Here is a 14,771-nt window from a genome sequence, read left to right as displayed (position 1 = left end):
TACTGTAGTATAGACGCACTGATAATCCATGTTCTAATTATTAGTTTAATATAATTACGCAACGAAAACTAGAACCAGTGTAGTGTACAAGTGATAGGTGGGGATGTTTTCTGCGCAGAGCAAGAACGCATTCGGATTAATAACGAAACAAAATTATAAATTGTAAATTAGTTGTTTATCTTCCTAGAAATTATTATCGGTGTGATGTTTATGTTTATTTTTGTTATTGCCTCATAAATTGTAACTGCTGTGTCTGATATCGTCACAGGACAGTCCGAAAATTATTTTTGAAGCATTTGTGGATAAAAATCAGAGAATTTTACTTTTTTCATTCATGAATAATTTTTCCGAACCCTGCTGCTTACACACGAAATGTCTTGTGGCCAATAATGCCGCCCCCTCCTAGCTACGCCACTGTATGTGTTGCCTGTATATTCTACCTTGCACCTGTTTTTTTAATTGATATGTACACAGTCATCAAATTTGTACAATCCTTGGGTTAATTTATTGTATCATTCTGTTTGTTAAAATGAATGTGCTTCAGTTACCTTGATATAAATCTAAGAGTGGGATCCTTATCTACAGAAAAAGTAAGAAAAATAAAGTGGGGGCTTTTCCAAATTGTCCGATTAATTACAATCATTTTTATAGGCAACATGGATAATTTATTGATTTATCCTATTCAAAATTATTATTGTCCTGCGACATCAGTGCTGATGTAATCACTACACAAGGCAGGAGCAGTAGATTACTAATTGGAATTGTGAGATGAAAAGTAACTTGAGATAAAATGTCAAGAATGACTGAAAAGTCAAACCCAAGAAATCAATTCAATAAAGCAAATTAAACCAAAAGGTGCAAAGACTAAGACAAACACCAAGACACAGATTAAATCAAAGGCAAAGAAACAAATGTTAGGGCATATGTGAATATAAAGAGAACGCTAAGAATTAGAAGAATTTCACAAACTTGGGCAAACCAGTCCAAGGGACTAACCTTTAGGGCTCATTAGTGTCTAAACACTTCACAAGCTTTGTAGTGCTAGACCAGAAAGCTCCTAAAAAACTTGTATATTATTTGCATTATTTTCAATGACACTATTCACATCTAAGCATTTTGTAGGAAGCAGTTTAGAAAACATCCTTATTCTGCTGAAATGAATGGTTACACTCATAAAAAAACTGGAAAACAAAAAAAAAAAAAAAAGAAAAAAACAGTATTTTTGCATTGCTTTTGCAGAAAGTCACTTCCTCTTGATCTGGGATGAGCCAGAAGTAAAACAGCTCAACAAAACTAAAAAAAACACAAGCTGGTGTCATCATGCAAGTGTGTGCTTCAGTCATCTAGTAGCAGTCATTAATGAAAAGATTAAGCACATGTGTAGCTTGCAATTAAGTGAATAGAACTGAAAAAACATATAAGTATACACGTAGTTTTAATCAGGTTAAAATTTAGTAAGTTTAGTACTGAAGTTTTAAGTAGGCAGAGTGATAACACAGAACTAGAATTCCTACCAGGGTATACATGTTTGTATTGTCATCTTTGTGCTTTTCAGGAGCATGCATAACTGCATATGATTACCAGCTTTTACATGGAATACTAGAAATGCTTCAATAATACTTCTCAGTTAACAAAATACGTTTAGTCCTTCATGTACTATGCATTAAATATTATCCATCTCCTTTTCCATCTCCAACCTTAGCCCCCAAAAATTTGTGATATAAACACTGGCAGCTGTGCTACCAGATCACACGGTTTCGGAATATCTGTGGCAAACAATGGAATTAAAATTAAACAGATGCTTTATTTACTGGTTTCTTCTACTGGATTACATGCAGCACGAGCTTGGTAGAGTTGTGCCTCGCAAAGGACTAGTGTGCCATTTGCTTCTTGTTTTACTCCTAGTGCTGCTGTGATAATCACTGGCTCCCAGTGACATTAAACTGGGTGGATTAACATTACCCCTCAGCACATGCAGGATTAAATGTACACCCAGAACACCTGTTAAATTCTTGTCACTTTATTACTTAATCTGTTCCTCACTAGTTATCACTAGAAAACCAGAGGCTTTGCATGTATAATGGGGCACCGACCGCTGAAGGCAATATGTTCGTGAAATAACAAAAAAAAAAAAAAAAAAAAAAATCTTTTTTGTGTGTATGAAGTGGGAAAAAGATTCCAAAAACATTAAAGACACCATCGAATCACAGTATTTGTGCACTATTCAACATCTGTGGGTAATCCTGAAATTTTTTTCTTAACAGAGAATCCAGAATTGTCCTTTAGACTTGCTTTGCTACAGAACATGTTGAACCCAATATCTGTTCTCATGACTGTGACAACATTTCATCTTCAGTCATCAGCAGGATTTAAAACAATAAAGGCACAGAAGACATTCTGGGGACAGAACAATTATGTCACAAACACTATATCACCTCACAATCCACAGAATGATTACTGAAAATATCAGTCATAATTTCCTTGAAAAATGCCTTCTTTGAAAATTCCTAAGAACATTGGAATACCATTGAAAAGCTTTAAAAATGTCGAACAAACTGGATGTTTTCCATTCTCAAGTGTGAATGGGCCCTTAAAAAGAACAAGACAGCTATGCTGGAAAATAATAAAAATAACAGTAAAGACGCACTGAAACAAAAAATAAACATGATTCCTTGGTCTCAATAACCTACACAACAAAGCATAAATTATTTTTAGTGGCACAAGAACTGTTTAAAACATTAGTAACAATCATGATCTACCTCTCAGAGTGTCTGTCTGTCTCTCTTTCTTAGACACCAACAGATGCTGTCATTTGAGATTTAGGTACTAAGAATTAGCCAAACTTTAGCTATACATGTTCTGAATAATAAAAGCTCACAGAAGAATCTGTTGATATGAATAAAAATAAATGTTGCTGTTTTAGTAAAATTCATGTGAGAAACTTGCTTAAATGAAAATAAAACTTTTACTGTTTTTTTATTATTATTATTATTATTATGGTCATTGTTCTTTGTGTATGTAGGCCTCTGCTCTTGTTATAGTAATCATCATCTTCCTGGGTCCCAGTATGGTATTGATTTTATGTCTTAGGTGTTAAGATTGAAAAGTTTAAGAATCTCTGGTATACGGAATAGAATACGCCCTTAATGGCTAAATCTATTCATCACTGATGCACACAATAGCAAATAAAAATTGCACAGCTCTTAAAACACCAAAGTCTGCATAAAGGACAGCATCTGTATGTGTACAAACACAAAACAACATTGTTCTAGAAAACAAACAAGGTGAAAATAATTTGTATATAAAATTAAGGACACAAACCTTAATTTTAAAAGGTAATGGTGTTAGTGAAAAGTCTATTTGTCAACTTACTCTTTATAGATCGAATGCCACATAAACACTGGTAGGAGACAGTAAATGTAGTTCGTCCACGGACTAGCCTGTATTAACAGAAAAAATGCTACAGCCATGGCAAAGGCAAGAAAGAATTTGGAATGAGGATGGCCACGAAACTGTTGGGAAAAAATACATAAAGACAATTTTAATACGTATGAATAAATTCAGTTTTGGACTTGAACAATTTAGGACAAAAATGTTATTCTTTGACTAGAAAAGCACATTTTAGAATGCTCAGAAAGTGTTTTACCTTACTCAATCTTTCTTCTTTTAATTTTATGTCTATGTAACCTCAAAATAATATACTTGAGCATTCCCACACTTCACTGAAAACTGTAAAAGTACATGATGATATCTTAGACCTGAAAAAAAAACACCTTTAAAATATGGAGGTATGCTATTTCATTATGAATATGTAGATTTAGTTTCTTGGTCAGACAATCATCACAACTGATGTAAAAATTATTCATGTATGGTTTATGTGAACACTCCTAGGGCCGGTTTATACTTCATGTTCAGAATGCATACATATTATGGCTGCCACGCGTTCCCACAGTTCATTTGATGAGTGCTCTGAGCACATCCTCAGAAATTAACGAGATGCGTGTGCGAGTTGCAGTACCAGCAAAAAAATCAGAGGTGCAGTGTGTTCAAGCTGCAACGTGACATCAAAGTCTCTCTTTACTATCAATATGTGTCAGCAGGCCGCTTTGCAGATCCCACAGGATCAATAAGCATCCTTTCATGTTTGATGAATGAGTCAATGTGGTGAAGCAAAATGCTGACATACAAATGTACTTGTGGTGCTTTCCTTTTCAAGTATCGCATATTCCCCATTGTAATGACGCAATAAATTTTAAAGGTCTCACATGCCATCTTCTGTGGCGTTTTTTTTTTTTTTTTTTTTGTGGTTATTTTTTGTTTTTGCTCCTTCACAACAGCATCAGAATGAAGAGGTCTATTTTGTGATTAAAATGGAAAGTTTGACTTTAATCATGAAATTTCCATGTTAATCTCATAGTTTATTTTGTCATTAAAGTAGACCGTCATAAACTTCATCTTTAAACTCTGGTGCCAACAGCAGCGGCAGGCAGAAAATGTCACAAAGAACACATTAAATTTACAATATTCCAGCTCTCTGCACATTTAGAGTCCTTAGATTTATATTTGATATCACTTTCATGATGAAATGCATTAAAGTATGTACATTACATTTTCTAGATAAATCATTAATTTAAATAATGAATACTGTTAATAATTACACGTGGGGCCAGCACGGTGGTGGAGCAGTAGTGCTGTTTGCCTCGCAGGAAGTCACGTCTCTGATGTTCCCCACCTGGAGTTTGTATGTTTTCTTGATGGGTTTCCAAAGTGTGCTCCGGTTTCCTTCCAAGGACATGCAGGCTTGGGATATGGTGATGCTAAAATGACGCTAGTTGATGTGTATGCTTGTATTCACCTTGCAATAGAGCTGATGCCCCATCCAGGGATTGTTTCTGCCTCACACCTGATGCTGCCTGGAATGGGCACATCCCTGGATTGATGGATGTAATCAATAAACATTCATGCTTTTTAGAGTTACTGTGGCAAGGTATCCTAGAAATTTAATGGATGTTTCTGGCAATTCATATCACAGCGAAGCCGAACGTTGTTTTCTCACCATGAGGATATCTCACACTGCCACCTGTTGGAATCTTCCAGATTATATAAAGTACTTGCACAAGTACAAAGATTATCCCACTTGCATAGCAGCAGTGTCTGCAGGAGCATGAGTTGCATCACATTAAGTATAAACCCGGCCTTAGGCCTCACAAATAAAACTAATGGATTTGCATAATCACATATTCACTTGAACGATATTGAAACAACAAGTGACTTAATGAGATCAACTCAGTAATTAAACAAGGCTGTACACTTCTTTGATCATCTGTTACACCTTCTCAAATAGATATTTTAATGAACCAGTTTTTCAGACTTGACTACCATGCAATTCTTAATGCTAAGAATTTTTTCCATTTAAAAAAAATAAAACCACAAATTTTGTTTTGATTGTACATGAACAAAATAAAGATGAAACTGCATAAAATCAAACACTGTACTCTTTCCTTATCAGTTAATTTATAATAAAATACCCAAAGCTGATAAAGATCTACATATGAGGATCTTTACTGTGTAATACATGGTATTTTTGTATTCAGCATTTAATTCTGCTGAATGTATTTATAAGCCCACCATGCTATACAGTTGTATTAATTTGCCAAAGACAAAATTTAAAAAAAATCATTAAGTATTGAGGATTAAGAAAATTTAGGACAGTGTAATTATACAAGATATTAATTGGAATTATCTCTTTTAAGCACTAATAAAGACAAAATCTGTTTTTTCATGTTATTGAGCTCATGCAAAAATGTCCTTATAATTAAGCAAATCTTTGAAATTTTTTTGAAGGATACACTAATAGCATGTTATTTGTTTATAACCATAAAGTGGTCCTAATGACCAGAGCATTGCATACTTTACTAAACAAAGTGAAGACATTTTCCAATATTGTCAACATTAAATATACTAAGAAATAAAATAACTTATTTTTATTAATACAGAGTCATGAGGAACCTCAGGCTATTCCAGCTGTGGATAAGTGAGTAAGATAAGAGAATGATAATCAGTTATTAAATAATTGGTATTTAATAACACCTTATGTAAAATGTAAGGAAACATACACATCTTACCATTATATTTTCCATAGTTGATTTGTTCACACATGCATGCATTTTTAGGATTATAAGTATGACATAAGATGTCCATCCCACAAAACCAAACACTATACTTGTCCCAAGAAAGAACCGATCATATGTATGGTAATACGAAAGTCCTTCCATTGCCAGGTTTATCAGAATCTTGCAAAGGTTTATCTGTTTGTAAAAGAAAACAGAATGATAACTCGCTAAAATAAAATGATCCACAATTTTTGTTTTTTTTAAATTTAAAATTACAACACACTGATATTTTAATAATTATTACATTTTATTTATATTGTAATTTTGCAATGTTCAAAGCACATCATAAATATCTGAAAGGGTACAACAGGAATAAAAGCATAGAAGATCACATAAATAGTGCTGGATGTCAAGCTTATATCAAACATTAATCACCAAACAAGAGATACACAAATGAAATGCAAAGTTCTGAACTAAACTAAGGAACATTAAAGAAGAAGAAAAAATACACAATGCTAGAAGAACACCATGAATGAATTAAACAATTTGTGTAAGCTTACAAGTAGGAATATAAATGTTGATATTAAAATCACCCGTAAGAGTGACTGTCTGGAAAAGAGAACTTAACTGAGTTCAAAAAGAAAAAAACATGTAATACACAAAATTCTAAATGGCAGGGCTACAGCATTACTGAAAGAATACACAAGCAAAAGCAGGCATTACTGTAGCATCTCTCTACTGGAAACACAAGCGAATGGTGCCGATACTGATGCAATATATTGAGGAAAACAAAATATTTTTAAAAGTAAATCACAGAATTGTAAAAAAGATTAAACTATTCACAATCACAGCATCAAGCAGCAGCAAGCAATTAAAAATGTACTGTAAATCACAAGAAGATTTAATCCAATAGCCCCAAAAGTTACAATTTTAGTTTAATCTGAATCCCACACAAAACCAAATCCAAGATGGAAAAACAGAAAATTACAGTGTTGAAAAAATAAAACAAAATACAGTGAATGAAAGTGAGAAACAGTGTAAAAGTGTAAAGGAGTTTTACACAGAGAGGAGTGTTAACAAACATATGCTAGTGTACCCACCCTGTCCTTTTTTATGTACATTTCTTAATTTACTATATATCCAAGAAAGCAAAAGTTAATGAATATGTTAATTATCATTATTATGATATTACTATTATTATGTTAATTATGGTTGATTATAAATATGTTAATTAAAGTTACTTAATAATGTTAAGTGTCCTCAACACTCTACCCAATTATGTCATTTAATTCTGAAATGAAAGCTGCCTCATATTCAAAGAAGACATTTACCTAAATCTGTACATTAACAAACTGAACGAAGACATTTTGGCCTTTACCCATACATGTGTGATTGAAGTACAACATAGCCACAACCCACTTCAAGTGCAAAACTCTACATACATAAATTTTAAGTTCTAGGAAAACTGCTGAGCTTTCTGCCATAACAACGGGACAATTCACTTCAGGCACTGACAGTTCTATATACCAGTGTAATATAAGTCATACCATTCACACAGCATCTTTTCACAGTACAGTATACAGAAAACAGAAACAAATTCCAATTGTTCTTCTGTGAGTTTAGAAAGCTACTGGGAAACCTGTGCAACCTATAAGCAGCCATTTTGCTGTGGTATTAAAGCCATGCTATTTTGCTTTTGAAACCACACTTGCATTAAGTTCTTAATGTGAAGAATGAATACATAAAGTGCATTTAACAAACAAAAGCAGTCAAATGATCAAGTAATAAACAGAATTAAAAAGAAAAAGACTTTTCAGAAGTCTAACAATCCAAAAATAAGCGGTAACTGGAAACATTAAAAACACATGATGATTCAAGCCTGCAACTGATGGGACAATACTCAAGAAATATTGGTGCGGTTGTGTTTTTTTGTCAGAATCCAAGCATATCTTGAGATTCAGAATGGCATTATATTATTTACTTAATATAACTGTGGATTCTAACACATTGATTATTAAGATCATGTGCCTCTGATTTACAAACAAGCAAAAAAGATTTTTGCAGTCCCTTCACACTTGATTTTCTCTTTGTCAGAACTTCTAGCCACATTAGAATTAAGGGCAAAAATGAAAGGACAAGAATACAAGCAAGTCAATATTATAGTATAACTCATTTAAAACAGGGTTTATAAATGTAAATCTCTTCAGAATATGTTAATGAAATTGGAAGACATAACTAGAAGAAAAACATCTTAATAGGTATACTGGGGGAACTGGAGTCAGACATTGGTAGATCCAGAAAGTTCATGACAGATCTTCTTAATAAACACTTTAGTAAATGTTATCACCAAAAAAGCAGAAGTTGAAAAAGCATATCACTTATTTAGTAAAACTTCTCCAAGAACTTTAAAACTTAAACTTGGTAAATTCTGGCAGAAAGAAAATGTTACATTCCGTGGAAGAAGAATGGTAGAGATTCTATTCTAAAAGAATCAAAATTAGACTTTTCACAGACTTTTATGTGGCAATTTCTGAAAAAAAGGATGCTTCTAAAGTATTGCCCCTGGAATCCGAATGCCCCAGAACTCGAACAACTTGGAATCCGAACGAAAAATTCGAGCAAATTCTGCCCTGGAATCTGAACGCCCAGCATGTTTGGTTGTGTGTGTTTGTGCGTACGTTTCCTCAGCGCTCAGGCCACCCATACGCTTTGTTGTTCAGTTTGTTGTCGGAAGCTGTAGTGAAAGCATCTCATGTGATTTTCGCTGCTAATTTTATGCTTTTGTGACTATTTTGTGTTTTTTTTTTTTGTTTTTTTTACATAATAACAACTTAGTGTATTCGCCATGGGTCCTAAAAGGTGTAGTGAGGAAAATAAAAGTAAGAGGAAAGATGTTAGAGCTACAATTGAAGTTAAGAAAGATCTTATCGCTAAGCATGAAAGCGGTACACGTGTGGCTGATCTCGATGCCTAAATCGACTGTCTGTACGATTTTGAAAAATAAAGAAGCTATCAAAGCATCTGATGTGGCGTAAGGGGTTACGACACTGACCTCTAGGAGATGGAAAAGTATGGAAGAGATGGAAAATTTTCATCTTAGTTTGGATTAATGAAAAACAGGTTTTTATATTTTTATTATTTGTTAATATTTTACCTTAAAATTGTGTGCATTTGCTGTTAAAATCATTTTGAAAATTCGAGTTTGTGGGACCCAGGAACAGATTAATCCAGCTTCCATTATTTTAAAGGGGGAAAACTGTCTTGGGACTCAAACAGGGTTCTGGAACGGATTAAGTTCGGATTCCAAGGTATCACTGTAATTATCGTATGTGTATTGTAACATGTATTATGACTAAGTTTGCAGTTTCCTTTGTAAATGTGTTTTATTTAATAAGTTACTGTGTCTTCTTTGTGCTATATTTTAGTTTTCTCTTTCAATATTGTCAGCAATTATCTTTATTAACCAGTAACAGCGCACTGCATGATAACGTGCAGTGAATACACTTGACTGAGAGCGTTCTAGCTATTCTCATGCAATCATTATCTCTTTGTCGTCGCTGAATGGCATTATATTCTGTCTGATTTGCCTTTGCAATTCTGGCACATATGACCACTGATTGACGACGTCGATTAGCCTCTTCCCCAGTTTCATTTGTTCTTGCTATTCTCTTTCGCTCAGTGTCGGCCTGTCTTCATTGTATGGTCTGTTCTTTGCTCTCAGTTGCTTGAGCAATTCTCTTTCGCTCTATGTCAGCCTGTCGTAAATGAAGAGTGCGCTCTTCATATTTTTTATACTCTTTCACTGTACATTTAGCATTTGTTTGCTCAGAGGTATGCGCTTGCTGCTTCCTAAGTAGCTCTTCTTTCCTCCACCTTAGAGCTCCGCTTCTTCTCTTCTTTCGTTGGTATCTTTTCGCGTTAAACTGATTAAGTCAGTTTTTGTGCTGCAATTACTTAGTAAGTTTTCCTTAATTTTTCACTTAAGCTGGCAGTGAAGTCTTCAATGTGCCTCAAGAATGATTTAAGATATAAAGAAGTAGGGTAAGTGACTGCAAAGGTGGCAGGGATGAGAAAGGCGCCTGTATGCATGCGCCGCATGGCCGCCCGCTACTGAGAGTTGATTCTACAATTAAATAAAATAAAAATAAAAAGAGTAATAATTCCAAAACTCTTTGCTTTTAATATAAAGCTGTAGTGCAGAGTTTCAGCATAGTATATGTGTACCAAATTTCAGGCTACAGGTTATTTGATTTTTGACCTTGGAGGTCAAGCATCACCCCGAAAGCAGATAGTAGAGGTCACGTAGTATATGTGTATCAAATTTCAAGTCAATAGGTCAAACAGTTTGTGAGCTACAGATGATTTAAAATCCTAGACAGACAAACAGACAGCTATGGTAGCATTTTATATAGGAAGCTATTTTGTTATTATTGTTCCCTTTCCATTACATTTTCCAACTGTTTACTTCTTACTGTTTCAATTTTTTTAAATATTTTTCTTAAATAATCTTACTAGGAGTATTTATAATGATTACCATGTATTACAATATATAGTATAGCAACTTATTAGTCACTGTTCTTTTTCTGTTCTGTTTTACGCATGCTGTGCTGCCTAGCATGTCAGATGATTGGAATTCTGTAGTGTTAGATCTTATTGGCACTATTGGCAGCAGTATTGATAGGATCTTAGTCTTTTTAGGGGAGGCAAGATCTGAAAGAGTAAGGGGTTGGAGAAGCCACAGGCTTTACATATCCATATCAATGACTATTTAGTGGGTATCTCAGCATAATTTGGGGAGCCAGGATTGGAATGAAGTGCTGCAAAGAGAAAGCATTAAACAACTTTATTAATGCCCATATTGCAATTTTAATATTTTACTGAATGTGTGGTTGTTGGCAAAATTTAGAAAATGAGAAATGTAGAACTTGAAAGTATCTTTTTCTTCTGTTGCTTTGGAATATGAAATCTAAAAAAAACAAAGGCAAAATTAATCATTCATTAATGTTTGTAAGTTGGAATGTAAAAGGTCTCAAACATTAAGACAAAAAGAAAAAAAACACTGATATTATGTTTTAGTTCCTTAAGATCAAATACACTGTTTCTGAATTTAAATACCAGGAATCAGTTTCAGTTGAAAATAAATAAGATTAGTCAATTTCTTACATCTCTAAGCAGTGGCAAATCTGATCCATAAGGCAATGGGTGTTATATTATGACGGTGTGGCGGACAGCTGAGGTGCCTCGATAGTGGAAGGATTAGGGATGAGAGCTTATTCAGGACATTATCTCCCCCAGAATGCTAGAGGCCAATTAAAATTATCAAAAATTTGACAGACTACTGCCCAGTCATTAAACAAAGGTTACATGTTTTGGAACCTCTGTGTTTTTTCTGGGTGAGGAACTGTTTTAATCATGGCTAACATAAATTTCTAGCAGATAAAAGAAGTTGTATTCAAAAAGAAGATAAATTAAACTTAGATCCCAATTGCACCAGAAATTTATTGATACAATACAAATTTTAAATACACTTTACTAGACATTTAAAAAGCACTTAAAATCTTACAGCTTCATTATATTTTTCTTGTTCTATTAAATTTCTTATCTTCCAAATGAAATCAATCTGTTTCGATTCAGGAAGAAGCCTACAAAGGAAAAAAAAGTATGGTGAGTGAGCACTGTGACATGTGAATGTTTAATATTACTATTAAACCTAAGTTCATACTTCATATATTAAAAAGAGACTGAACTGTTTTTACAACTGTCAAGATGATGTAATAAGCAGTACAAATAAATTAATAATGAAATGTACATTGTATACATTTCAATTTCACATTTCCCACCTCACATATAATGGTCACCTGCATGACATGTTTAGCAGTGTGTATAACAACAGATTGTTGTGGTTCCTGTGTTCATTAATGCACAGAGATGTTTGGCTGTTTTCAAATAAAGCTCACTCTTAGTCTTCACAGGTTTGCATGATCTGTAAGTACTGCACATCATGAAACTGTCTCAATCATAGGCCAGACAGGGTCAACTTAAAGAAAGGCTCATGGCCAGATGGGTTGAAGCAGGCCAAAAGTAGAAATGTATGATAATATAGTTACAAGTATAGACACAATGAAATTTTATTTAAGCGCTACCTGCAGGATAAAGAGAACCTGTCTTCAGTTAGTTATTTAACTACATTTGGAGTCTACCTAGATAAATGATAACTTTTAATACTTCAGTCTCTATACTTCTTGCATTTACATTTAGTTGACATCAAGACATTCAATAAGTGGGAGAGGTTCCGCACTTATATTCTGCATCTACGCACTTACTCCCATGTTGCCTACAGTCAAAATCATCCCTTTAGCACTTTGTACTGATGTGTTTCCACTGAGCGCACACTAGTCTATAGTCTTTGCTCAACTACTGGGGACTAAGAGACATGATTGTTATCACATTCCCACCTCTGTCTTCTTTAGTTTACTCTGTTCAGTTAAATTTTGCAACCATCTAATGTATGCCTTATGCATCCCAACAGTATTCAGCTTCATCTCCAGCTACAGTGAAAATCAAATGTAGCCAACAGCAATACTAAAGTACAAATAAGCCATCAACTGGCAAATTATATAGATATAGCATTGTACAGTAGTGACAAAAAGGCACAAGAAACTAGCCTCTCCTCTTGCACAGTATATGGCATAAAAATAAGCCATATGAAGATTTTCATGTTCAAAACTCACAATATTTAATTAACTAAGAATTAAACAACATATAAAATAAGAACTTGGACTGCAAATGCAAGTCAAACTAACATTGATTAACCTGCCAGCAATACAGACATCTGAGTAAACAGTCAGCAATTACAATGCCTGGACCTTTTCATTTCATTTAAACAAACTTTTAAACTCCGATCTCTTTAATTCCATTTTAGACACACTCATATTTTAACAACTGTTACAGATTGATTTTAAATTCTATATCTTTACTGAGTTAAACCTTGTATCAGTTAGATCATTCCTTTAGAATCTTAAAAAAAATAGATTGTTACAAATACTTTTTGTAATTTATTAAACCTGGGGTAAATAGGATCTGAATGGACAAACAGCATGAGAAAAGCAACTAACTATTTATTGAATATGTTGTAATCATTGTTAATTTGATGTGAAATTAGGCCTTCAAGTTTGGGATGCATGTTGAAAACAACAGATTAGGCAGAACAGAGCAGGACAGAGAAGAGTGAGGAGAACAAAGAAGAGAACAAAAGAAGAACATAAAAGAAAGTGGCAAGACCTCTGCAGACTGAACAACAATCTGAAGCAACTCTGTGTCCAGACTTGAAAAAACTCATCTTCCATCACCTTTATTTTCGGCATCAGTATTTTTAAGACTTTTTTTCAAATACATTTTCTAACCTTTAAGTCTCTTTTCAACTACATTTCCTACTTTTGCTTCAAATGGTTTTAATATATTTTTGTTAATTTTGCTTTATAATAATACTGAATTTATATCGTTTGATTGGGTTAAGGTATAGAGGTGGAGTCCTGTTATAATGAAACTCATGGGACCACAAAAATATTTTGTTATAATGGAAATTTTGTTATAATAAATATGTGGAAAATATGTATACTATTGTGATCGGGGTTGCCATCTCTAATGGCAGCAGCGCAAAGACAGCTCCGCAGCTGCTTCTGGTAATTAGTTCCAAGGGCAAAGTAATTGGTTGTTCTCTGCAGGATCAGTCTGACTGTGTAATATGCTTGTCACACAATGTCGCACATTTAACATTAGGCTTTGAAATGCTCTTCCTTGCACGTTGCTTGTCTCTTCTCCAGACCATGTCTACCACAGTGGTGATTTCAAGCCGCTGGTGTTCTTCTAATCTGAAGATGGCAGCTAAAGCAGGATGATTGCCCATGTCACGACTCCTAACAACTCCTATTTTAAATGAAGTCATGAGACTATACCTGCCTTCTCTGTATACAGCAAGGGTCTCCAACCTTTTTTCCTCTAAGAGCTACTTTTACAAAATGAAAATGGCTGAGAGCTACTCATGTTTTCTAATGTTTATTCTCATAGCTTATTTCAACCCAAACAAACTGAATAAGCTTGTTTTGGTGTCCACAACTCACATTTTGCATTAAAACATCACAAAAAATATTTAGTTCTCCTGTACGTGCATTTTGTATGTCTGTATGCATTTTCTAGTGCATCTCACACTATTGAATTAAAACATGAATGCTGTCAAAACAAAACAATGCAAATACAAATACACAGATATTACTTATTCATTTGTCATTTTGTTACATGTCACTGTTTCAATTCACAAGAGTATTCACATGTCCAGTTGCATGTGTGATGTGTCAGTCAGATGACTGGCACTGCATGGAGTCAACAACAGAGGTGTAATGGTGGAGTGTAGCCACTTAGGTTCACTCTTATGGAGTCATTTAATTGTTCATCTGTCAGTCTTATTCTGAACTTTGATTTCATTATGTTCATGTCAGAAAAGGCAGACTCACAGAGGTATGTAGACCCAAACAAAGGAGACATTTTCAGAGCTGCTTGGTGAAGATTTTTCTAGTTATCTGGCTCTACTAAGCTCCAGAAATGCTGAGAATGCTGTTGAGACTTTAACTGCACATTATTTTGAAGGTTTACTAACATACT

General features: G+C 34.1%; 1 protein-coding gene across 1 annotated transcript in view; it reads right to left on the bottom strand.

The window, feature by feature from the left end:
• Positions 1-14,771, bottom strand: part of pign (phosphatidylinositol glycan anchor biosynthesis, class N) — a 201,491-nt gene that overhangs the window by 77,882 nt on the left and 108,838 nt on the right. The window contains exons 13-15 of the mRNA XM_051928776.1: positions 11,677-11,755; positions 6,126-6,308; positions 3,373-3,512 (exon numbers count right to left, since the gene is read on the bottom strand). Of these exons, the coding sequence (XP_051784736.1) occupies positions 3,373-3,512; positions 6,126-6,308; positions 11,677-11,755 (402 nt within the window). The remainder of the gene's footprint in view (positions 1-3,372; positions 3,513-6,125; positions 6,309-11,676; positions 11,756-14,771) is intronic.

Source organism: Erpetoichthys calabaricus, chromosome 6 (genome assembly GCF_900747795.2).
Source record: "Erpetoichthys calabaricus chromosome 6, fErpCal1.3, whole genome shotgun sequence".
NCBI classification, from domain to species: domain Eukaryota; kingdom Metazoa; phylum Chordata; class Cladistia; order Polypteriformes; family Polypteridae; genus Erpetoichthys; species Erpetoichthys calabaricus.
The sequence above is the reverse complement of the archived record's forward strand: the minus strand, read 5'-3'. Positions and strand labels throughout refer to the sequence as shown.